This window comes from Lolium perenne, chromosome 4 (assembly GCF_019359855.2).
Source record: "Lolium perenne isolate Kyuss_39 chromosome 4, Kyuss_2.0, whole genome shotgun sequence".
NCBI lineage: Eukaryota > Viridiplantae > Streptophyta > Magnoliopsida > Poales > Poaceae > Lolium > Lolium perenne.
The window spans coordinates 219,048,077-219,068,708 of record NC_067247.2 but is presented as its reverse complement, the minus strand read 5'-3'; the positions used below and the strand labels follow the sequence as shown (position 1 = coordinate 219,068,708).

Genomic DNA, 20,632 nt, shown 5'->3' with positions numbered 1-20,632 from the left:
GAATGAACCATTCACATACGATACCAATTCCCTTTGTCACGCGATATTTTACTTGTCCGAGGTTTGATCTTCGGTATCACTCTATACCTTGTTCAACCTCGTCTCCTGACAAGTACTCTTTACTCGTACCGTGGTATGTGGTCTCTTATGAACTTATTCATATGCTTGCAAGACATTAGACGACATTCCACCGAGAGGGCCCAGAGTATATCTATCCGTCATCGGGATGGACAAATCCCACTGTTGATCCATATGCCTCAACTCATACTTTCCTGGATACTTAATCCCACCTTTATAACCACCCATTTACGCAGGTGGCGTTTGGTGTAATCAAAGTACCTTTCCGGTATAAGTGATTTACATGATCTCATGGTCATAAGGACTAGGTAACTATGTATCGAAAGCTTATAGCAAATAACTTAATGACGAGATCTTATGCTATGCTTAATTGCGTGTGTCCATTACATCATTCATACAATGACATAACCTTGTTATTAATAACATCCAATGTTCATGATTATGAAACTAATCATCCATTAATCAACAAGCTAGTTAAGAGGCATACTAGGGACTTCTTTGTTGTCTACATATCACACATGTACTAATGTTTCGGTTAATACAATTATAGCATGATATATAAACATTTATCATAAACATAAAGATATAAATAATAACCACTTTATTATTGCCTCTAGGGCATATCTCCTTCAGTCTCCCACTTGCACTAGAGTCAATAATCTAGATTACATTGTAATATACCTAACACCCATGGCATTCTGGTGTTGGTCATGCTTTGCCCTAGGGAGAGCTTTAGTCAACGGATCTGCTACATTCAGATCAGTGTGTACTTTGCAAATCTTTACTTCTCCATCTTCGATGTATTCGCGAATCGAGTGGTAACGCAGCTTGATATGCTTCAGCCTCTTGTGTGACCTTGGCTCTTGTGCATTGGCGATGGCACCCATGTTATCACGAGTAGATGATTAATGGGTCCAATGCACTAGGAACCACACCGAGCTCTACAATGAACCTCTTCATCCATACCGCTTCGATGAAGCCTCCGAAGCCGCTATGTACTACGATTACGTTGAAGACTTCGCCACCGTGCAATCGCTTCGAGCTTGCCCACCATCTGCGGCACCATTCAATATAAACACGTACCCAGATTGTGACTTAGAGTCATCAGGGTCAGTGTTCCAACTTGCATCGGTGTAACCACTTACAACGAGCTCTTGGTCACCTCCATAACAAAGAAACATATCCTTAGTTCTTTTCAAGTACTTGGGGTATTCTTGACCGATCCAGTGTTCCATTCTGGATAACTTTGATATCTGCTAGTCAAACTAACAAAGATGTGCTATATCCGGTCCTAGTACATAACATGGCATACATGATAGATCCTACTGCCGAGGCATAGGGGATATTACTCATCCTTTCTCTTTCTTCTGCCGTAGCCGGTCCTTGAGTTTTACTCAAGACCTTGCCTGGTAACATAGGTAAGAACCCTTTATTACTTTCGTCCATTCTAAACTTCTTTAGAATCTTGTCTAGATATGTACTCTGTGATAGCCCTATTAGGCGTCTTGATCTATCTCTATAAATCTTGATGCCTAATATATACGATGCTTCACCAAGGTCTTTCATTGAAAAACTATTATTCAAATAACCCTTTACACTGCTTAATAGTTCTATATCATTCCCGATCAATAATATGTCATCTACATATAATATCAGGAATGCTACAGAGCTCCCACTCACTTTCTTGTAAATACGAGCCTCTCCATGACACTGTATAAACCCGAAGTCTTTGATCACCTTATCAAAGCGTCGGTTCCAACTTCTTGATGCTTGCTTCAGTCCATAGATTGAACGCTGAAGTTTGCATACTTTGTCAGCATTTTTAGGATCGACAAAACCTTTGGGTTGTACCATATACAACTCTTCCTCAATGTCTCCATTAAGGAACGCCGTTTTGACATTCATCTGCCAAATCACATAATCGAAAAATGCAGCTATTGCTAACAAAATCCTCACAGATTTTAGCTTCGCTACAGGTGAGAAAGTCTCATCGTAGTCAACTCCTTGAATTTGTCGGAAACCCTTTGCGACAAGTCGAGCTTTATAGACAGTAATATTACCATCAGCATCTGTTTTTCTCTTGAAGATCCATTTATTCTCGTGACCTTTTGGCTATCAGGTAAGTCTACCAAAGTCCATACTTTGTTATCATACATGGATCCCATTTCGGATTTCATGACTTCTTGCCATTTGTTGGAATCTGGGCTCATCATCGCTTCTTCATACGTCACAGGGTCCTTATCATTGTTGTCCACAATCATGACATTTAGACAAGGATCATACCAATCAGGAGTGGCACGTTCCCTTGTCGATCTGCGAGGTTCGATAGTTTCCTCGTTCAAGTTTCATGATCATTATCATTAGCTTCCTCTGTAGGTGTAGGCGGTACAGTACAACTTCCAAGACCTTTGCGCTACTCTGATCAACGAGTATAGATTCATCAATCTCATCAAGTTCTACTTTTCTTCCAGTCACTTCTTTAGTGAGAAATTCTTTCTCAAGAAAGGTTCCGTTCTTAGCAACAAAGATTTTGCCTTCGGATTTGTGATAGAAAGTATACCCTATAGTTTTCTTAGGGTATCCTATGAAGACGCATTTCTCCGCTTTGGGTTCTAGCTTGTCCGGTTGTAACTTCTTTACATAGGCTTCGCAACCCCAAACTTTCAGGAACGACAGCTTATGTTTCTTATTAAACCATAATTCATACGGTGTCGTTTCTCTGATTTTGATGGTGCTCTATTTAAAGTGAATGCGGCTGTCTCTAATGCATAACTCTAAAATTATAACGGCAAATCAGTAAGAGACATCATAGAACGAACCATATCTAAGAGAGTTCGATTACGACGTTCGGACACACCGTTTCGTTGTGGTGTTTCCGGCGGTGTCAATTGTGAAAGTATTCCGCATTTCTTTAAATGCATGCCAAACTCATAACTCAGATATTCACCTCCACGATCAGATCATAGAAATTTAATCTTCTTGTTACGTTGATTTTCTACTTCACTTTGGAATTCCTTAAACTTCTCGAAAGTTTGATTTATGTTTCATGAAATAGATATACCCATATCTACTCAGATCATCTGTGAAGGTTAGAACATAACGATAACCACCGCGCGATGCTACGCTCATTGGTCCGCACACATCGGTATGTATGATTTCCAATAAGTCAGTAGCTCGCTCCATCATACCAGAAAATGGAGTCTTAGTCATTTTTCCCATTAGACATGCTTCGCATCTATCAAGTGACTCAAAGTCAAGTGATTCAAGTAATCCATCAGTATGGAATTTCTTCATGCGCTTCACTCCAATATGACCAAGACGACGGTGCCACATATAAGTAGAATTATCATTCAATTTAATTCGCTTAGCATCAACGTTATGTATATGCGTATCACTACTATCGAGATCTAACGAGAAATAAGCCATTCTTTTGTGGTGCTCGACCATAAAAGATATTATTCATAAAAATAGAACAACCATTATTCTCGGACTTGAATGAATAACCGTCTTGCATTAAACAAGATCCAGATATAATGTTCATGCTCAACGCAGTACAAAATAACAATTATTTAGGCTTAAAACTAATCCCGAAGGTAGATGTAGAGGAAGTGTGCCGACAGCGATCACATTGACCTTGGATCCGTTTCCAACGCGCATCGTCACTTCATCTTTCGGTAGTCTTCGTTTATTCTTTAGTTCTGTTTCGAGTTACATATATGAGCAACCGAACCAAGATCAAATACCAGTGTACTAGAACGAGAACCAGTGAGATAAACATCTATAACATGTATATCGGATATACCTTCTTTCTTCTTCTTGACAAGGCCGCTCTTCGGATCAGCGGATACTTGGAGCAATTACGCTTCCGGTGTCCCTTCTCCTTGCGAATAGCACTCAAAGATCGGGCTTAGGGCCGTTCTTAGGTTTCATAGGAGGCGTGGCAGCTTTCTTGCCACCCTTCTTGAATTTTCCCTTAGACTTGCCTGTTTCTTGAAATCGGTGGTCTTGTTGACCATCAACACTTGGTGCTCTTTCTTGATCTCAATCTCAAGACTTTTAGCATGCCAAAGAGTTCATGTAACTCCTTTTTCATGTTACGCATATTGTAGTTCATCACAAAGTTCTTGTAACTTGGTGGCGTTGATTGAAGGACACGATTAATCCCGATCTGTTAGGAATCACTATTCCCAAGTCATCGAGTTTCTTCGCATGCCGGTCATGGCGAGCATGTGCTCACTAACGGAGCTGCCTTCTTCCATCATACGGTGAAGAAATATTTCGATGCTTCATAGCATTCTACGGCCGCATGAGTCTCAAAAATAGCTTTCGGCTCATTCATCAACTCATGAGGATCGTGGTGCTCAAAACGTTTTTGAAGATCGGATTCCATCGCACGTGATGGCACACCGAACTTGAGAGTACCGAGTTTTCCGATTCTCGTAAACAGCTTTTACTTCATCGGTTTCGGTTTACGCAGGGAGGGTCACCTAGCGGTGCATCAAGCACATATTGCAGATTTCCGCCGAGAGGAAGATCCTCACATGACGGAACCAGTCGGTGAAGTTGCTACCGTTGGTCTTAAGTTTTTCTTTCTCTAGGAACTGGTTAAAATTGATTGGGGACGCCATCTCTACAACATATATTTGCAAAAGTTTAGACTAAGTTTATGACAAATTGAGTTCAAATTTTAATTCAACATAATTAAAAATCTAGGTGAACTCCCACTCAAAACAATATCCCTCGCATTGTCTTAGTGATCACACGAACCAAATCCACCGCACCTAAGTCCGATCATCACGAGACAAGGTGTGATTTCAATGGCGAACACTCAAAGTGTTCATCATATCAACCATATGATTCATGCTCTACCTTTCGGTATCACGTGTTCCGAGACCATGTCTGTACATGCTAGGCTCGTCAAGGCCACCTTAGTATCCGCATGTGCAAAACTGTCTTGCACCCGTTGTATGTACTTGTTGATTCTATCACACCCGATCATCACGAGATGCTTCGAACCGACAAGACTTGGTAACGGTGCTACTAAGGATGAACACTTTATTATCTTGAGATTTTAGTGAGGGATCATCTTATAATGCTACCGTCGCGATCTAAGCAAAATAAGATGCATAAAAGGATTAACATCACATGCAGTTCATGTGTGATATGATATGGCCCTTTTGTCTTTGCGCCTTTGATCTTCATCTCCAAAGCACGGACATGGTGTCCATCATCTTCGGGCATGATCTCCATCATCGTCGGCGTAGCGTCAAGGTCAATGGCGCCGTCTTCATGATTGTCCTCCATGTAGCAACTATTACAACTACTTTGAAATACTACTCAACATGAAATTTAAAGACAACCATAAGGCTCCTGCCGGTTGCCACAATACAATAATGATCATCTCATACATATTCATCATCACATTATGGCCATATCACATCACCAAACCCTGCAAAAACAAGTTAGACGTCTCTAATTTGGTTTGCATATTTTACGTGGTTTAGGGTTTTCGAGAGAGATCTAATCTACCTACGAACATGAACCACAACGTTGATACTAATGTTTTCAATAGAAGAGTAAATTGAATCTTCACTATAGTAGGAGAGACAGACACCCGCAAAGCCTCTTATGCAATACAAGTTGCATGTCGAACGAGGAACAAGTCTCATGAACGCGGTCATGTAAAGTTAGTCCGAGCCGCTTCATCCCACTATGTCACAAAGATGCAAAGTACTCAAACTAAAGATAACAAGAGCATCAACGCCCACAAAACCATTGTGTTCTACTCGTGCAACCATCTATGCATAGACACGGCTCGATACCTTTGTAGGATCACGTTGCATAGAAAACAAAAAATTTCCTACCGCGAACACGCAATCCAAGCCAAGATGCAATCTAGAAGACGGTAGCAACGAGGGGTTTATTGAGTCTCACCCTTGAAGAGATTCCAAAGCCTACAAGAGGAGGCTCTTGTTGCTGCGGTAGACGTTCACTTGCCGCTTGCAAAAGCGCGTAGAAGATCTTGATCACGATCCCTCCGGCACCACGAACGGGCAGCACCTCCGTACTCGGTCACACGTTCGGTTGTTGATGAAGACGACATCCACCTCCCCGTTCCAGCGGGCAGCGGAAGTAGTAGCTCCTCTTGAATCCGACAGCACGACGGCGTGGTGTCGGTGGTGGTGGAGAAGTCCGGCGAAGCTTCACTAAGCGTGAGGGAAGTGGAGGAGCTGGGGGGCTAGGGTTTGGGGAGAGGGGGCGCCGGCCATCTAGGGGGTGCGGCCACCTTGGGGGTTCTTGGGGTGGCCGGCCCCCTCCCCTTGTCCCTCATTATATAGGTGGAAGCCCCAAGGGTTGGACTACAAGTCTCCGAATAAGACCCGAACCCAAAACCTTCCATATGATATGGAAACCTACCCAAGCTAGGACTCCCACTAGAGGTGGGAGTTCCACCTTCCATGGAGGGGGTGGCCGGCCCCCTTGGGGGACGTCCACTTGGGACTCCTCCCCCTCTAGGGTTGGCCGGCCATGGAGGTGGAGTCCCCACCTTCCTTGGTGGTTTCTTCCGGACTTTTCTAGAACCTTCTAGAACCTTCCATAGAACCTTCCGCATCATTTTAAATCACATAAAATGACATCCTATATATGAATCTTATTCTCCGGACCATTCCGGAACTCCTCGTGATGTCCGGGATCTCATCCAGGACTCCGAACAAATATTCGAACTCCATTCCATATTCAAGTTCTACCATTTCAACATCCAACTTTAAGTGTGTCACCCTACGGTTCGCGAACTATGCGGACATGGTTGAGTACTCACTCCGACCAATAACCAATAGCGGGATCTGGAGATCCATAATGGCTCCCACATATTCAACGATGACTTTAGTGATCGAATGAACCATTCACATACGATACCAATTCCCTTTGTCACACGATATTTTACTTGTCCGAGGTTTGATCTTCGGTATCACTCTATACCTTGTTCAACCTCCTCTCCTGACAAGTACTCTTTAGTCGTAACGTGGTATGTTGTCTCTTATGAACTTAATCATATGATAGCAAGACATTAGACGACATTCCACCGAGAGGGCCCGAGTATATCTATCCGTCATCGGGATGGACAAATCCCACCGTTGATCCATATGCCTCAACTCATACTTTCCGGATACTTAATCCCACCTTTATAACCACCCATTTACGCAGTGGCGGTTGGTGTAATCAAAGTACCTTTCCGGTATAAGTGATTTACATGATCTCATGGTCATAAGGACTAGGTAACTATGTATCGAAAGCTTATAGCAAATAACTTAATGACGAGATCTTATGCTACGCTTAATTGGGTGTGTCCATTACATCATTCATACAATGACATAACCTTGTTATTAATAACATCCAATGTTCATGATTATGAAACTAATCATCCATTAATCAACAAGCTAGTTAAGAGGCATACTAGGGACTTCTTTGTTGTCTACATATCACACATGTACTAATGTTTCGGTTAATACAATTATAGCATGATATATAAACATTTATCATAAACATAAAGATATAAATAATAACCACTTTATTATTGCCTCTAGGGCATATCTCCTTCAATTTACACACCGCACACACATATCCGGTGTTCCCCACCCCTCCGCCGCCAGAGCGGGCGGAGAGGGGTAGGGGAACCCACGACGGCGGCGAAACGGCGGGAAGACCTCGACCGCCCTCTCAGGCCTCACGATCTACTGTAGTAGAGGGGAGGGGAGAGAGAAACACAAATTCCTCAAAAGACCACTTAGTACACATAAGTGTAGTTACGAGCAAGATGACATATGACACTAATTTGTGGTTTACAATTGTATAAAATGTTAAACTTGATGTTTTTTTTACGTCGAGCTTTCGAGCCGGCTTGCAAGCTTCATCGAGCCGGCTTGTCGAGCCTCGAGCCTTGATTCAAAGATTTAGGCTTGGCTTGTCCAACCTTCGAGCCGAGCCAAGCCCGAGCCGAGCCTTGTCGAGCCTGAGCCTAGCCTCGAGCCTTGAGCTTTGTGTCCACCCCTACTTCGTGGTTTTTGTTTAAGGAGGTAAAGCGGCGGACGAGCCTCTCCAAGTCCTTCACAGAAAGGTCCTTAGAAATATGGTCGACATCCTTAGCACCTGAATACATCCAAAGAGGATTTTTGCGAGCCTGCAGAGACTGTACTCGAATCCAAAGGAAGTGGGCAATTATTTGTACACCCAAAAGTTCTTCCCCATCGGTATTTTGAAGCTCGTGGATGCGGGTCATCAGGGCGTCGGTGGCCGCCTTTTGTTTGGCTATGGCTTCTATGTCCCAAGACTTGCGCCTACGAATTTCTTCGGCGGGATCAAACGGCGCGAGACCATACTCTTGGGAGAGAGAGGACTCGTCTGGATGTACAACCACTTCTTGCGCCAACCTTAGACGGAGTCGGGAAACTTCACGTTGAAATAATCGACATCGGGATGGACGCAGATACAAACGCCACCTATATTGTAGGTGACGTTCCTCGAATTATTGCGCCGGAGGTAGAAGATGCGTTTTCAAAGGCCCCAATGAGGATGGATGCCCAGGAAACACGCACAAAGAGTGATAAAAATAGAAATGTGGAGGAGAGAATTTGGGGTTAGCTGATGCAACTGGATCCCATAGATGAACATCAAGCTACGAAGGAATTCGTGGACACGAACAGCAAGGCCGCGAACGAGGAAGTCGACGAAATTTACCCGGAATCCAATGGGAGGATGAGGAGAGCTCTCATCTCCGGGCATATTCAGGGCCTCCTTCTTCAGCAGACCCATCTTCTTCAGCAGCTTTTGATCCTGGGCGGAGATCTTCGACCGCTCCCAGTCTGAGACCTTGACCTTCTCCGCGAGCTCGTCGTTGACCGGAGCGCGGTTCTTTCACTGCTTCGTGCACGGAGCCATGGCGGAAACTTTGGTGGAGAAACAAGGGGGAAAGAGAGCGTGTGCGCGAGGAGCTCGAGCAGCAGCAATGGCGGAGAGAGGGAGATGAGATGTGCGGCGCAGCGAAGGGGATGAATGAGGAGTAAAGGATGAATTTATAGAGAGAAGATGATACGTTCAGCCGTTGGATGAAAAGGGAGAGTGTTTTGAACCCTACGCGTGTCCAAAGGGTAAAAGGGTCTTACCGTTCCAAATTTACTAAAGGGAAGTTACTTCGCGCGTGCCGGAAATTACGGAGGACGTGTGTCCCCCACTTGCGCGACGTGTCGATGGCGCAGAGTGCTGGACCCACGACCCAGTGAGGTGACAGGAGTCGTGGCTTCCCAAGATGGGCGTCGTGGCTATCGTCAGCAGTAATGTCATTCAAAAAGATTTGAGTGGTTCAACAAAATATAGCGACAACAAAACTTCGAGTTCTAAAAAAGAGAAACTTCGAAAGCCTATGATCAAATGCAAGCATCTGTTCATATGTTCGGGGGCTACTCTTATCAGAAGTATTGTCTATAATTCTGATAAGAGGATGAGGCGAAAGAAAAAATATAGAGTTGACAAAAATAGCAAAAGTTAAGCCTACAACCAAGTGCAAACACTCGGCTGTAGCCTCGAGGGCTACTCCCATCGGGAGCGCTGGTCGCGCACCCGATGAAATATGAGGAAGAAAAAACAAGAGAATGACAAGACAATATAGAAGTGCAGATGAAGAATTATCATCGTACATCTTCGAGTTACACATAACTCATCATGTACTCCCATCAGGAGATCAATATATTGTCATCAGACACATAGGGAGATCAAGATATTTTCATCAGACAACTCGAAGAAATTCGCAATTCCAACAACTGACAAAGGAATCCGACAATATATTCTCAGAGCGCGTCCGCCGCGGTAGAAACTCTGAATGCCGTAACATTTTATGAAGGTAAGTCCCTAGGATCCGTCCTGTGTAGCGTGGTATCACACCCGAATGCGTTCTTCCACTTTATCCGTATCAACAAATACAAAGAAAAATCCTAGCGGACGCGTTAGGTACTCGATAAAACATAACTGGGATTCGATTCACGATAAGACCTTAAGCGGCGCGTGTCGAATTACGCCAGAATACCAAGTTCAAGTCCATGGACTTGATCTTGAGGTAGGTTTATGCGGGTTTACCACAAGAGCAGTTAACTGGTACCTGAACCGTCAGATGAACCAGCCCCATCTACCAATATCCATGTACAAAATATATGTTAAGCAAAAATATTCGGCTTAGTGATATATAAAGATGCAACTCAATTCTATGATGGAGATTTTGCTTGATTCAACTATTCAAATGGAATCTCGGGGGCTACTGACATAGACTTCCCGAATGGGCCTGCCGAATAAAGTACCCGAGGTAAACTGAAGGCCCACGACTCGAAGCTTTCAAGGCCCAGAAGCCCGGCGAACATCGATAAGGAATCTAGAGTTATGTTAGGAATCACAAATCATGTAATCATATGGGAAAGACTCGGATAGTTTTCCAGAGCTTGCAACTTGTATGACACGAAATCCCTCGGCTCTCCCTCCTATATAAAGGGGAGCCGAGGGGAGGAGAATCTATCGAATCTATTGTCAACACATACCCTAATTTCTGAGTCGAGCACCTTTTTGGCTGAACCTTCGAGATCTACTTGCCCTCTACTTTCTACGAAACCCTAATTCTGCAATCCGTAGGCATTGACAAGTTGATACCTTGTCAGTGTTGCACCAGGAAGTAGATGACGCCACCTAGATGCAGTCACCGCCGCCGCTGCCACCGTCGCCGACCGGAGATGCGTGCGCCTCTTGCCTGCTTGCCGACGGGAGGAGCTCGAAATTTGGGGGGGGAGTGGAGTAGGGGGTAGAAATAGGCCATGGGGCGCGGCGGGAGGTGACGGGATCCTTCCCGCCCCCTTTTCGCTTATCGCCGATGCGTGCTGCAACTCCCGCCATCTCCATCCTCGTCTCCGCACGTGCGCTGAAGATTCGGTTTTGCATCAGCCGCATTGGAGATTTGCCTGCACCGCTGGGAACTGCCGAACCGGGCATTCGTCCAAGACCTGGCCTGAGGGTGCTTTGAGAACCGGTTAGTGCAATAACACCACTCAGTCCAGGCAACCAAACGAGCCAAAAATTGCTAGGCCGATACAAGCCAAGAGGCGCCTGCCAAAGGCACCCTATATGACTCGTATGGTAGCTGTTGGGCTAAGTTGCATCATTGCATGAAATGGATAGAAAAGCAAAAAAAAAAAAAAAAAAAAACATTGCGGGAAACCAATCAGACCCTAGTGCTTGCTCAGCCGACCTGTTTCACTTTCCCTTATCCAAAGAGACCAAACAAATCCCAGAACCGCACCGTCGCCTGGTATCGCCTCCGTCCCCCTCTTCCTCCCTCAGCTGCCAATGGAGACCAACGGCCCGAGGTGAGCCTCCAGATCGGCCTGGGCTCCTCAATGGCGTCACTGGCGCCGCACTTCAAGTGGGCCCCGTCTCCTTCCTCAGTCACTCACTTGCACCACCACCCTTCCGCATCGTCCACGTCTTCCAACTCCGGCAGGAGCTCCGGCCGCAGCCCCTTCGGCGTCCAGTGCGCTGTGACCTCTGCCGCTGCAACAGTCTTCCACGCTGACAGCGTCACTTGTGGGCCGCTCCGCCTTGTTTACTCGTCTCCGGACACCGCGCCGGTTCTCCAGGTGACATTGTCTGCTTGGTTGTTCTTACATTGCGTTTTACATTGAACTTAACTGAAACGAGAAGGTTCGATATAACGAAGGAGTGGGCGTGATTACCCTAATTTTTCTCTAAATATGAAGGTCTCCTAGTTTATGTTTGTGGGTGAGAATGTGAGCTGAATCAGTTGACCAGTTACGCTGGAATACCACAACAAAAAGAATTTTGCTCTAAATATGAGTCTCCTAGGTTATGTTGTTTGTGGGTGAGAATGTGAGCTGAATCAGTTGACAAGTTACGCTGGAATACCACAACAAAATTTGATGGACATCGAATAATGATACTTGTGGTGACATCAACACGTCTAGCCAACGGGTTAGACTTGCATTTGATGTTGCGTACACACCACTCTCTTAATTAAAAGACCGAGGGGCTCTTCCCCCCTCCTGCATCATACTTGTGGTGGCATTTTATATGAATGTAGCATATGATATCACTACATGTAGATGTAGTTATTTTTCTGAAACACCGTAAGGGGGAAGCCCCCTACCTAAACTTTTATTTAAAAGGAGCTAAGATAGGTCCTTGAGTTTTACATGCAGAGAATTACATGGCGGCCTCCGTGTCCGTGTCGGATACCTGGCCTGAATCTCTTGTCCGTGTCGGATACCTGGCCTGAAACTCGTGTCTGTGTCGGATACTGTATCTGATACAGATTCCTCCATGATACCCTCCGATACTGATAGAGCAGCGAGCCGACGGTGATGACCCGAGCAGCAGCTCGCAAGGCAGCCACCGCAGCCTAGCAAGATACAGTCCTTCCTCAGTTCCTCCTCTCTGGTGCACTCCTTCCTTCTCTTTATCTTCCTCCGATTGATTGTCATCTAATTGCAGCTCCATCTTCCCCCTCTCTCTCTCTATATATATATATCTTTTTTGTAGATTAGTATGTAATGGCACATCAACCCGTAAACTTTAAGGCTCCACTATGGAATCATGTTGCTATTTTCGAGAAATCAAATGGAAATGCAATTTCTGTGGTCATGAGTGCAAGCCCATTTGTTGAAACCATCAGGGTGTTAAAATGTATCCCCGTATTGGTGATTTTTCAAAATGCCGTATTTTCATATCCATATCGGCCCGATACCGATACCGATACCTGTAACCACAGTATCGGCTGTATCCGTATCGATGCCGCATAACAGGGGAGAAACTAAATATAGATGCATAGGGAAGGGTGATCATCACTGCCATTCAGTTATCCAGCGCGACACAGCCTCCTTCTCTTCATTCTTTTCCCTGTGTGCCCATAATTTGCACGTTTCCATGCATTGCGTTTCCACCATATGGACCGGAACCTCAACATCATCAAAGACTTTTACGGTTCATCGAGAGCCAAATCGTCCAGAACGTAGCAGTTACAGCCAAATCCCACGCTTTTGATTTTTTGCCGGGCATAGATGTCGCCAAGAACGACTGCTCTGTTCAGATTGATCTCAACTAATGCAAGGATTTCGATTGTGCGCCCGCATTCCAAAGCAAAGTGCTCCACGGTTTCTCTCTTTACACCCAAAAGGGCTAATTCATCATCCACAATGGTTTGTTTGAACAAAACCGATATGACTTCAATTCTACCCTTGATAATGAGCCAGGTAAACATGTTCCCTTTCTCTGGCGCTGCCCTCCTGAGGTTATACAGGTTACTAACTGAAAAAGTATCAGATTTGTCCATTCTCCATTCTCTCTTATCCTCGTTTGAATTATTTAAGAAGACAGAATTAAGTGCCTCTTTCTTTCTTTCAGCTCTCTCAGAGGTAATGTGATTGAGGGGATAATCCACTCTCCACCCCTTCAACAATCAACTACTGAGATATTTTTCCGGACAGCATGTAAGAACACCGCAGGAAACTGAATGGGAAAAAGGTCTATTACTCGTCTATTTATCCTTCCACAAGGATGTACTCTCCTCACTACCAAGCTGCACACAAGTTGCACTTCTGTATCTATGGGCCCACTTATTTGCGCCCACAAGCTCTTGTTTGTGATAATGTTTGATCATCAAAATCTTTACCTTGCATATGCAAATTCAGAACCCATCTGGCCCAGGGGGAGCTAGGTTCCATAAGAATTCTGTGAACGAATTTTGTGAGCAGACATGTGCTTTGGATTTGCATATTTTTGATGCCCAAGCCACCTTCCTCAACACTCCTGCACACAAATTCCCCTGCCACAAGACAGTCACTACCATTTGAAGAACTTTTTCCTTCCCAAAAGAAGGATCTCGAGAGCATCTTAATCTCATCAATTACGCATTGTGGGTGTTTTATACAAGGCATGAAGTAAGCCGGCAGTGCTGACAGCACAGATTTGGCAGTGTCAATCTCCCTCAGCGAGTGATGAAATCAAGTGAGAAACAAATATGTTTTTCCACCTACCGAAATATATCGCAAAAAGACCTCTCTAGGGAGCTTTGGATCTGACAGAGGCAGGCCCAAGTATGTTTGAGGAAATGAAGCAACTTCACAGCTAAGCTCTGATGCAATTTCTGCCCCCTCTTGCTCAGTCAAGTTGATTGGCACAAAAGTAGATTCCGAAAATTTTATCTTCAGCCCTGTGGTACTTGCGAAGTCATCGAAGATCTGTTTTAATTTTTTTGCTTGTTCAACATCCCCTTGAATCACAATCTGCGTGTCGGCGGCATATTGCAAGACAAGACACGGTTGATCATCCAGAACCGGGTGCCTAAGCGAGTCAGCTGCTGCAGTTTGTTTTATAATTTGTTGAAGCACTTCTGCAACCACAATAAACAGAAGGGGGAGAGAGAGAGAGCGTATCCCCCTGCCTCAACCCCCTTTTCACCTCAATCCATCTGCCCAGCAGGCTGTTTAGAAGAATAGCTGTTTTGGCCGAAGTGAGAAGTTCAGTCATCCACATTATCCACCTATCACCAAAACCTCTAGCTCGCATGATCTCAAACAGAGCTTCCCACAACCTGGTGTCGAATGCTTGACTTGAATCAAGTTTTAGAATCATAGCCTTCTTTTTCCTCTTTTTACAGGTTTGAACCAAATCCATAGCATACATAAAGTTGCCAGCTATACACCTAGTTTTGACAAAGCCAGATTGATCTTCATTAATCAGTTTGATCATCCTTTGAAGGCGCGCCGCTAGAACTTTGGGAATCCATTTCACCATGCAATTTAAAAGAGAAATGGGTCTGAAATTATTTGGCGAACTGTCATTCTCCTTTTTTCAGAGTAAAATCATATATGACCTGTTAATACTTTCCAGCCGAAGCTCTGCCCTGTAGAACTGCTCAAAGAACATGATCATATCTTTTTTAATTAAGTGCTAAAATCCTGGTAGAATCCTGACCCAAAACCATCAGGTCTTGGGCTTTTATCCGTGAGAATATCCTTTAAGGCATTCAAGATTTCTTTTCACTGAACGGATCAGTCATCCTCTCTAATTTCAAAAGGTTTGGGTAGAGCTGCTGCAAGTCGATCACCGGGGCTGTCACGGCCACTGTCCCCATGATACCTTTGTAGTATTCTCATAAAATACACTGCTTACCATCCTAAGAGTAGTGGGGCAGGCCGTTAACTTGAATTACCTTAATCTGGTTCGATCTTAACCTAACAGAGGCCGTGGCATGGTAGAACCTTATGTCTTCATCTCCAAGCGCACACCAATTGACTTTACCATGTTGCCTTGCTGCAACTGCAATCCAGTGTTCCCAAGAATTGACCAGGTCCATAAAACCTTTCCTGGGCTTCCAGCTGTTTTCATACAGAAAAACTTTTGACTTGGGAACAACCATGGAGGCTTCAATCTTCAGAGGACAGTGATCAGAGTTGACCCTAGGAACAGAGTGCAGCATTGTGTTTGGCATGAAGGCTCTGAGTTGCCAAACACTCTTATCAATCCTTGTAAGTATGGGTGGATCTTGAAGATTAGACCAGTAAATTTTCGGTCAAGCAGTGGCAGTTCCTGAACCTGTAAGGGCTCGTTTGATTCATAGGGTTGGTATAGGAATTGTGTAGGATTTAGATCCTATGGGATTTTCTCCTACACTAGTTGTTTGATTCATAGGAACATATCCCATAGGAACTAATTCTATAGGAATCTTGTAGTGCAAATCCTATAGGAAAAAAACATTAGGTCATACCTCATGGAAAATTCTTTTGGCACAATCAAAGAGAACTCATCTTTCCATAGGATTCAACTAGGCATGAAATCCCAATCCTATGCTTTTCCTATTCCTATTGTTTTTCCTATCCTATGAAACAAAAGAGCCCTAAATCTGTGAGCACCTCATTAAACCATTCTTGTTTCTGTCAGAGTAGCTCTGCCAGTGCTTCTATCTTCGCTGGAGCGAACAGTGTTAGTCCTCAGCGATAATCCACGAACCATCCACAACTTGCTGAACCTGTTTGGTCTCATCAAAGAACTCATCGCGCTCTGAGTCCACGGTTGGCCCATACACATTTATTGCCCAAAAATGAAACTCTGGATTCTTAGATTGGAGGTGAAAAGTGAGAGATCTGTTTTTAGCAAAAGAGCTGCAACTTCTGAAGTTTTTCAAATTTCATGAAGATAGAATCTGAGAATTCCATGTAGATGTAATTTCACATTACATATTTACAAGTTCATAGCTAGTTCTACTGCTAGTAACATTAATTGGCTTTCAGAAGATGCAATCAGTTGATAATTATAGGACTTGTAGCATTAGCAGGTCTTAGCATTAATGTGAAATTATGATTTTTCATTATATTTTGTAACATTTGTCAACAGAGAAATTTCGACACAGCTCTGGCATCAGAAATACTTCTGAACGAAGAGGCTGTTGTAACCGCTGCAGCTGCAGAGGCAGTTGCTCTTGCAAGAGCAGCTGCTGAAGCTGCCCAAGAAGTTGTTCATATGGTACAGAAAAATAGTTCCCCGCCCATGTTTAGACAAAAAAGGGAAGTGGAAAACTACTTGGCAAAAGAAATCCTTCGCACTGAAACATTATCGAGCAGTCTAAACGAATATAGTGATGGTTTTCTATTGAAGGACTTAGAACCATATGGCATTATCAGTGATGAAGCTGAGCTAGATGATGATACTGAGGACATTCAGAGCATAGCTGTAAAGTCTGCACGTCAATCCGAGAGAAGAGCTCGGAGAACAAGGGCAGCAATAAAGGCAGGTGCAACAGTCCTTAGCTCACAAAAATTAGCAACATCTTCGAAGAAGAAGCGATCCAAAGGTCCCTCGACTAGCATGAATCCTTTAGGTTCCCTGTGGAAGATGACTGGCCGGAAACTTCTTACAGCAAAGGAAGAGGTTGAGCTCTCAAATGGTATTCAGGTGAGAGACGAGACCGGCATCTTACAAATAATTTGTATGTACTATTGGATCTTCTCATCTCAATGTTAAATTTGGCATTTGATGTATTTTGCCATGCTTAAGTTTCTACCTATATAGACACTTCCAGAGCTGATGTCAGAAAACCCATGCACTCTTTGAGTTTTCCTTTCAGTTCATGTTGCCAAGACGTTGAGGTTTACTCTGGTAATATTTTAGGTTCTACTGGGCCTTCTGCAAACAATATGTATACCCGGACATAGGCTGCACTGTACCATGCCGATGGATCAGTTAAAATTTGTTAAAGTGTTGTATTTTAACTAAAGTTTTAAACTTTTAGTTGTTTTACATCATGCGATTGTCATGGGCCAGGGGTGGGTGAAATAAATAAAATGAGTGAATTGTCTGTGCCCTTGCATGGTAATTTCTCGTGGCCACAATTGGCTCTTGGGTACTGTATCTCAAATGTCATTTGATGAAAATTAATGCATAATACTGATTTGGATTATGAAATGAAGAAATTTTGAGCATTGACTAAAAGACAGTTCACATTTCAAATAACACTTTGACTTTTAAATTATAGGGAAGGGTATGGAAGACTTCACTCTTGCACTCACACATGTGTGCCACACATGCAAATAGTTGGAGGGATCTACACATGTGTCTTATCTGTCTCATCTACAAGGCTTTTTATTCTTTAAATTGTGTGTGTGTCGGGGGGAGGGGGGATATATTCAAGTGAAGTATCGAGGGCCTATTTAGGGCATGTACAGTGGTTGATAAGACAGTCTTAGCTTATGCATGGCATGTTGAATAGAGAAGACAAAAGAGCATGTCATACAACTTTGAGTTACTCCCAGCAATTATTGTTTGCATGCTCCTTAAATTATGGCATGATTAAAAATAAAATAGAAAACGTGTGACTTAGAGAAGGCATCTCCTACAATTGAGAAAAACATCTTATTTTTCTTGCTAAGAGACCATCTCTTAGCTAAGAGAAGACAACCCTCTTTTTTCGTTTCTCTCCTCCAACTCAGCAGGCATCCAACATGGAATTGCTAAGATAAGACTATTGTTCTTATGCTTTTATCAGCATATCGAAGCCTTGCATGAAAGGAAAACCTCAGTATGTATTTTTGCACAAATATGCTAATAGAATGGGCCTTGCAGAAGATTATTTTTGGAGGGGTCTGTAATAAATCAGTAATTGTGCAAACTTTATAATTTCCCGATAGTATTGCAGTACGCTTTGGTGGAAGTGCAACATACAGATCCCTAACACGTTGCAGTTTTATCCTGTCTGAATACTTTTTCTTTATGCGGATGTAGACCAACTGCCACATGTTAACATCACCATTCATCAACAATACAAAATTAATTTGAGCATTGGTGGAAAATTTGGACTAAAAATCTGAATTAAATCTATTTCGAAACTAAAACCAAATTTCTAAAATATCATATTCTGAACTGGATGTAATATGTTGTTCTTTTTTATCCAGACTCAGTTTTCGAGCTTAATATGCAAGAAATTCCTTGAATTTGTGCAGGATCTCTTGAAGCTGGAGGCAATCCAAGCTGAGCTTGCAGAATACAATGGTGCTCAGCCAACCTTCCCACAGTGGGCAGCTGCAGCTGGAACTGATGAGAGCACTTTGAGGAAACGCCTGGATCATGGTATTCGTTGCAAGAACAGAATGGTAACATCTAATGTGCGACTGGTAATCTCTATCGCCAGAGAGTTTGAAGGTCCAGGACTGGAGCTCTATGATCTTATCCAGGTATATGGATGTAATTTGCAAATGTTGTGGTTAATAAGAGTGGTTACTGCTATGCTGTATTTAGCATTGGTATTTTATTTTTAGGTCTTCATTACAGGAAGGAATGCAGGGCCTTATAAGAGGTGCTGAAAAGTTTGATGCATCAAAGGGTTTTAGGTTCTCCACGTATTCTCACTGGTGGATCAAACAAGCAATGAGAAAATCCGTCTCCGAGCAAACCCAGATATTTCGCTTACCAGTATGTTCCCCTTCCTCCTTTTGCTGGTTACATGTTTTCATGCACTATTTTTTAAACCCAGCTGCTATGCTGATACTGGATGTGACTTTGTGCCTAATGGTACTATCATATGCATGGTGTGAGCAGAATTAAGTTAGACTACTGGTGAGGGTGAACCTATTCAATTTGGTGTCAATTCTAGTTGATGTTTAAAATGAGAAATATTAGTATTTTAGAAATTCTAGTTGATGCATCATGCCAGTTTTTTGATACATATGGTATTTTAACAATTAGTGTTGTCTTTTTTTCTTTCATATAAGGAAACACATTGCACATTGCTACAATATTACTTCTGTTGACTGCTACAATATTACTCATGTGGTTTTTTTGTTTTGTTTAATATTCTATGTTCATTGACGATTCAGGTTAACTTGATTCATGTTTGATTCTGCTACCATCTCAGTTCATTTGCTTCAACTTTCTTTACAGTACGAATATATAGCAATTTATATTTGATACTTATCTTTTAGCAACTGGTCCTCTTAGCTCCAATATTTCTTACATTGGTTTTTTCTGATTAGTAGGCTCACATGGTTGAGGCAAGTTATCGTGTGAAGGAGTGCACAAAACGACTTCGTCGTAAACTTAAAAGACGACCCTCTAACGAGGAAATAGCAGTGGACATTGGTATGCCTGTCAAACGAGTTGAGGCGGCAGTAAACCTCCCAAAGTATAGTGTATCTCTTGATAGCAAAATTGGTAGCACAGACATGACTTACCAGGTGCTGTCTCGTTCACATTTTGCATCTCGCATGTCCTTCCTGTCCTAGAACTCAAACGAGAACTTGCTTCCATTTTCAGGAGGTCACAGCTGATCCCAGCGCTGAGACAGCTGAAGAAATGCTGAATAGAATATCAATGAAGAAGGATGTGCATCAGGCACTCGATACCTTGAGCCCACGTGAGAGGCAAGTCGTCAAGCTGAGATTTGGAATCGATGATCTTAGGATAAGAACTTTGCAGGAGATCGGTAATATCATGGGTGTCAGCAGGGAGAGGATTCGTCAGATCGAGTCTGGTGCCTTTAGGAAACTGAGGGGCAAGAAAAAGGTTAAGTCTTTGAAGGATTATCTGGTCCCTGTAGGCAATTGGTGAACTTTTTCTCTGCACAAAGCATTTCTCTCTCGAATTTAGTTTTGTTTTCGAGGATCCTTGTACCATTTATGTAGGTCCAGTTGTAAAATACGTTATCAGAGTATTTGTTTTCCCAGAGTTCCATAATGTAGTTCAAACGAGGAATAAATAATTTTTGCCCAGACCCACTCGTCTCTACTCTCGACATCAACACCCATTGGATGACATAGTACTTCATGCCGATGCATTGTGTGTGGCACACTCTGACGATACTTCTACAGCTACATATCCTCTTGTACTTCAAATACAAGAACATCTTCTCTTGTATTTCAAATCCAAGGACATCTCTTGTATTTCAAATACAAGGACATCTCGCAAGAGCCTATGTGTTTCAACTAAATTACCAGGTACCTTCGTTACTAGAAATCCT

At 43.2% G+C, this 20,632-nt stretch overlaps 1 protein-coding gene across 1 annotated transcript; it reads left to right on the top strand.

The window, feature by feature from the left end:
- Window positions 1–11,362: 11,362 nt before the first annotated feature.
- Window positions 11,363–20,384, top strand: LOC127294997 (RNA polymerase sigma factor sigB). Its single transcript, XM_051324895.2, has 6 exons — window positions 11,363–11,747; window positions 16,519–17,076; window positions 18,621–18,851; window positions 18,949–19,089; window positions 19,653–19,850; window positions 19,930–20,384. Exons 1-6 carry the CDS (start codon window positions 11,508–11,510, stop codon window positions 20,221–20,223), a joined length of 1,662 nt encoding a protein of 553 aa, XP_051180855.1. The 5' UTR covers window positions 11,363–11,507; the 3' UTR covers window positions 20,224–20,384.
- Window positions 20,385–20,632: the final 248 nt, after the last annotated feature.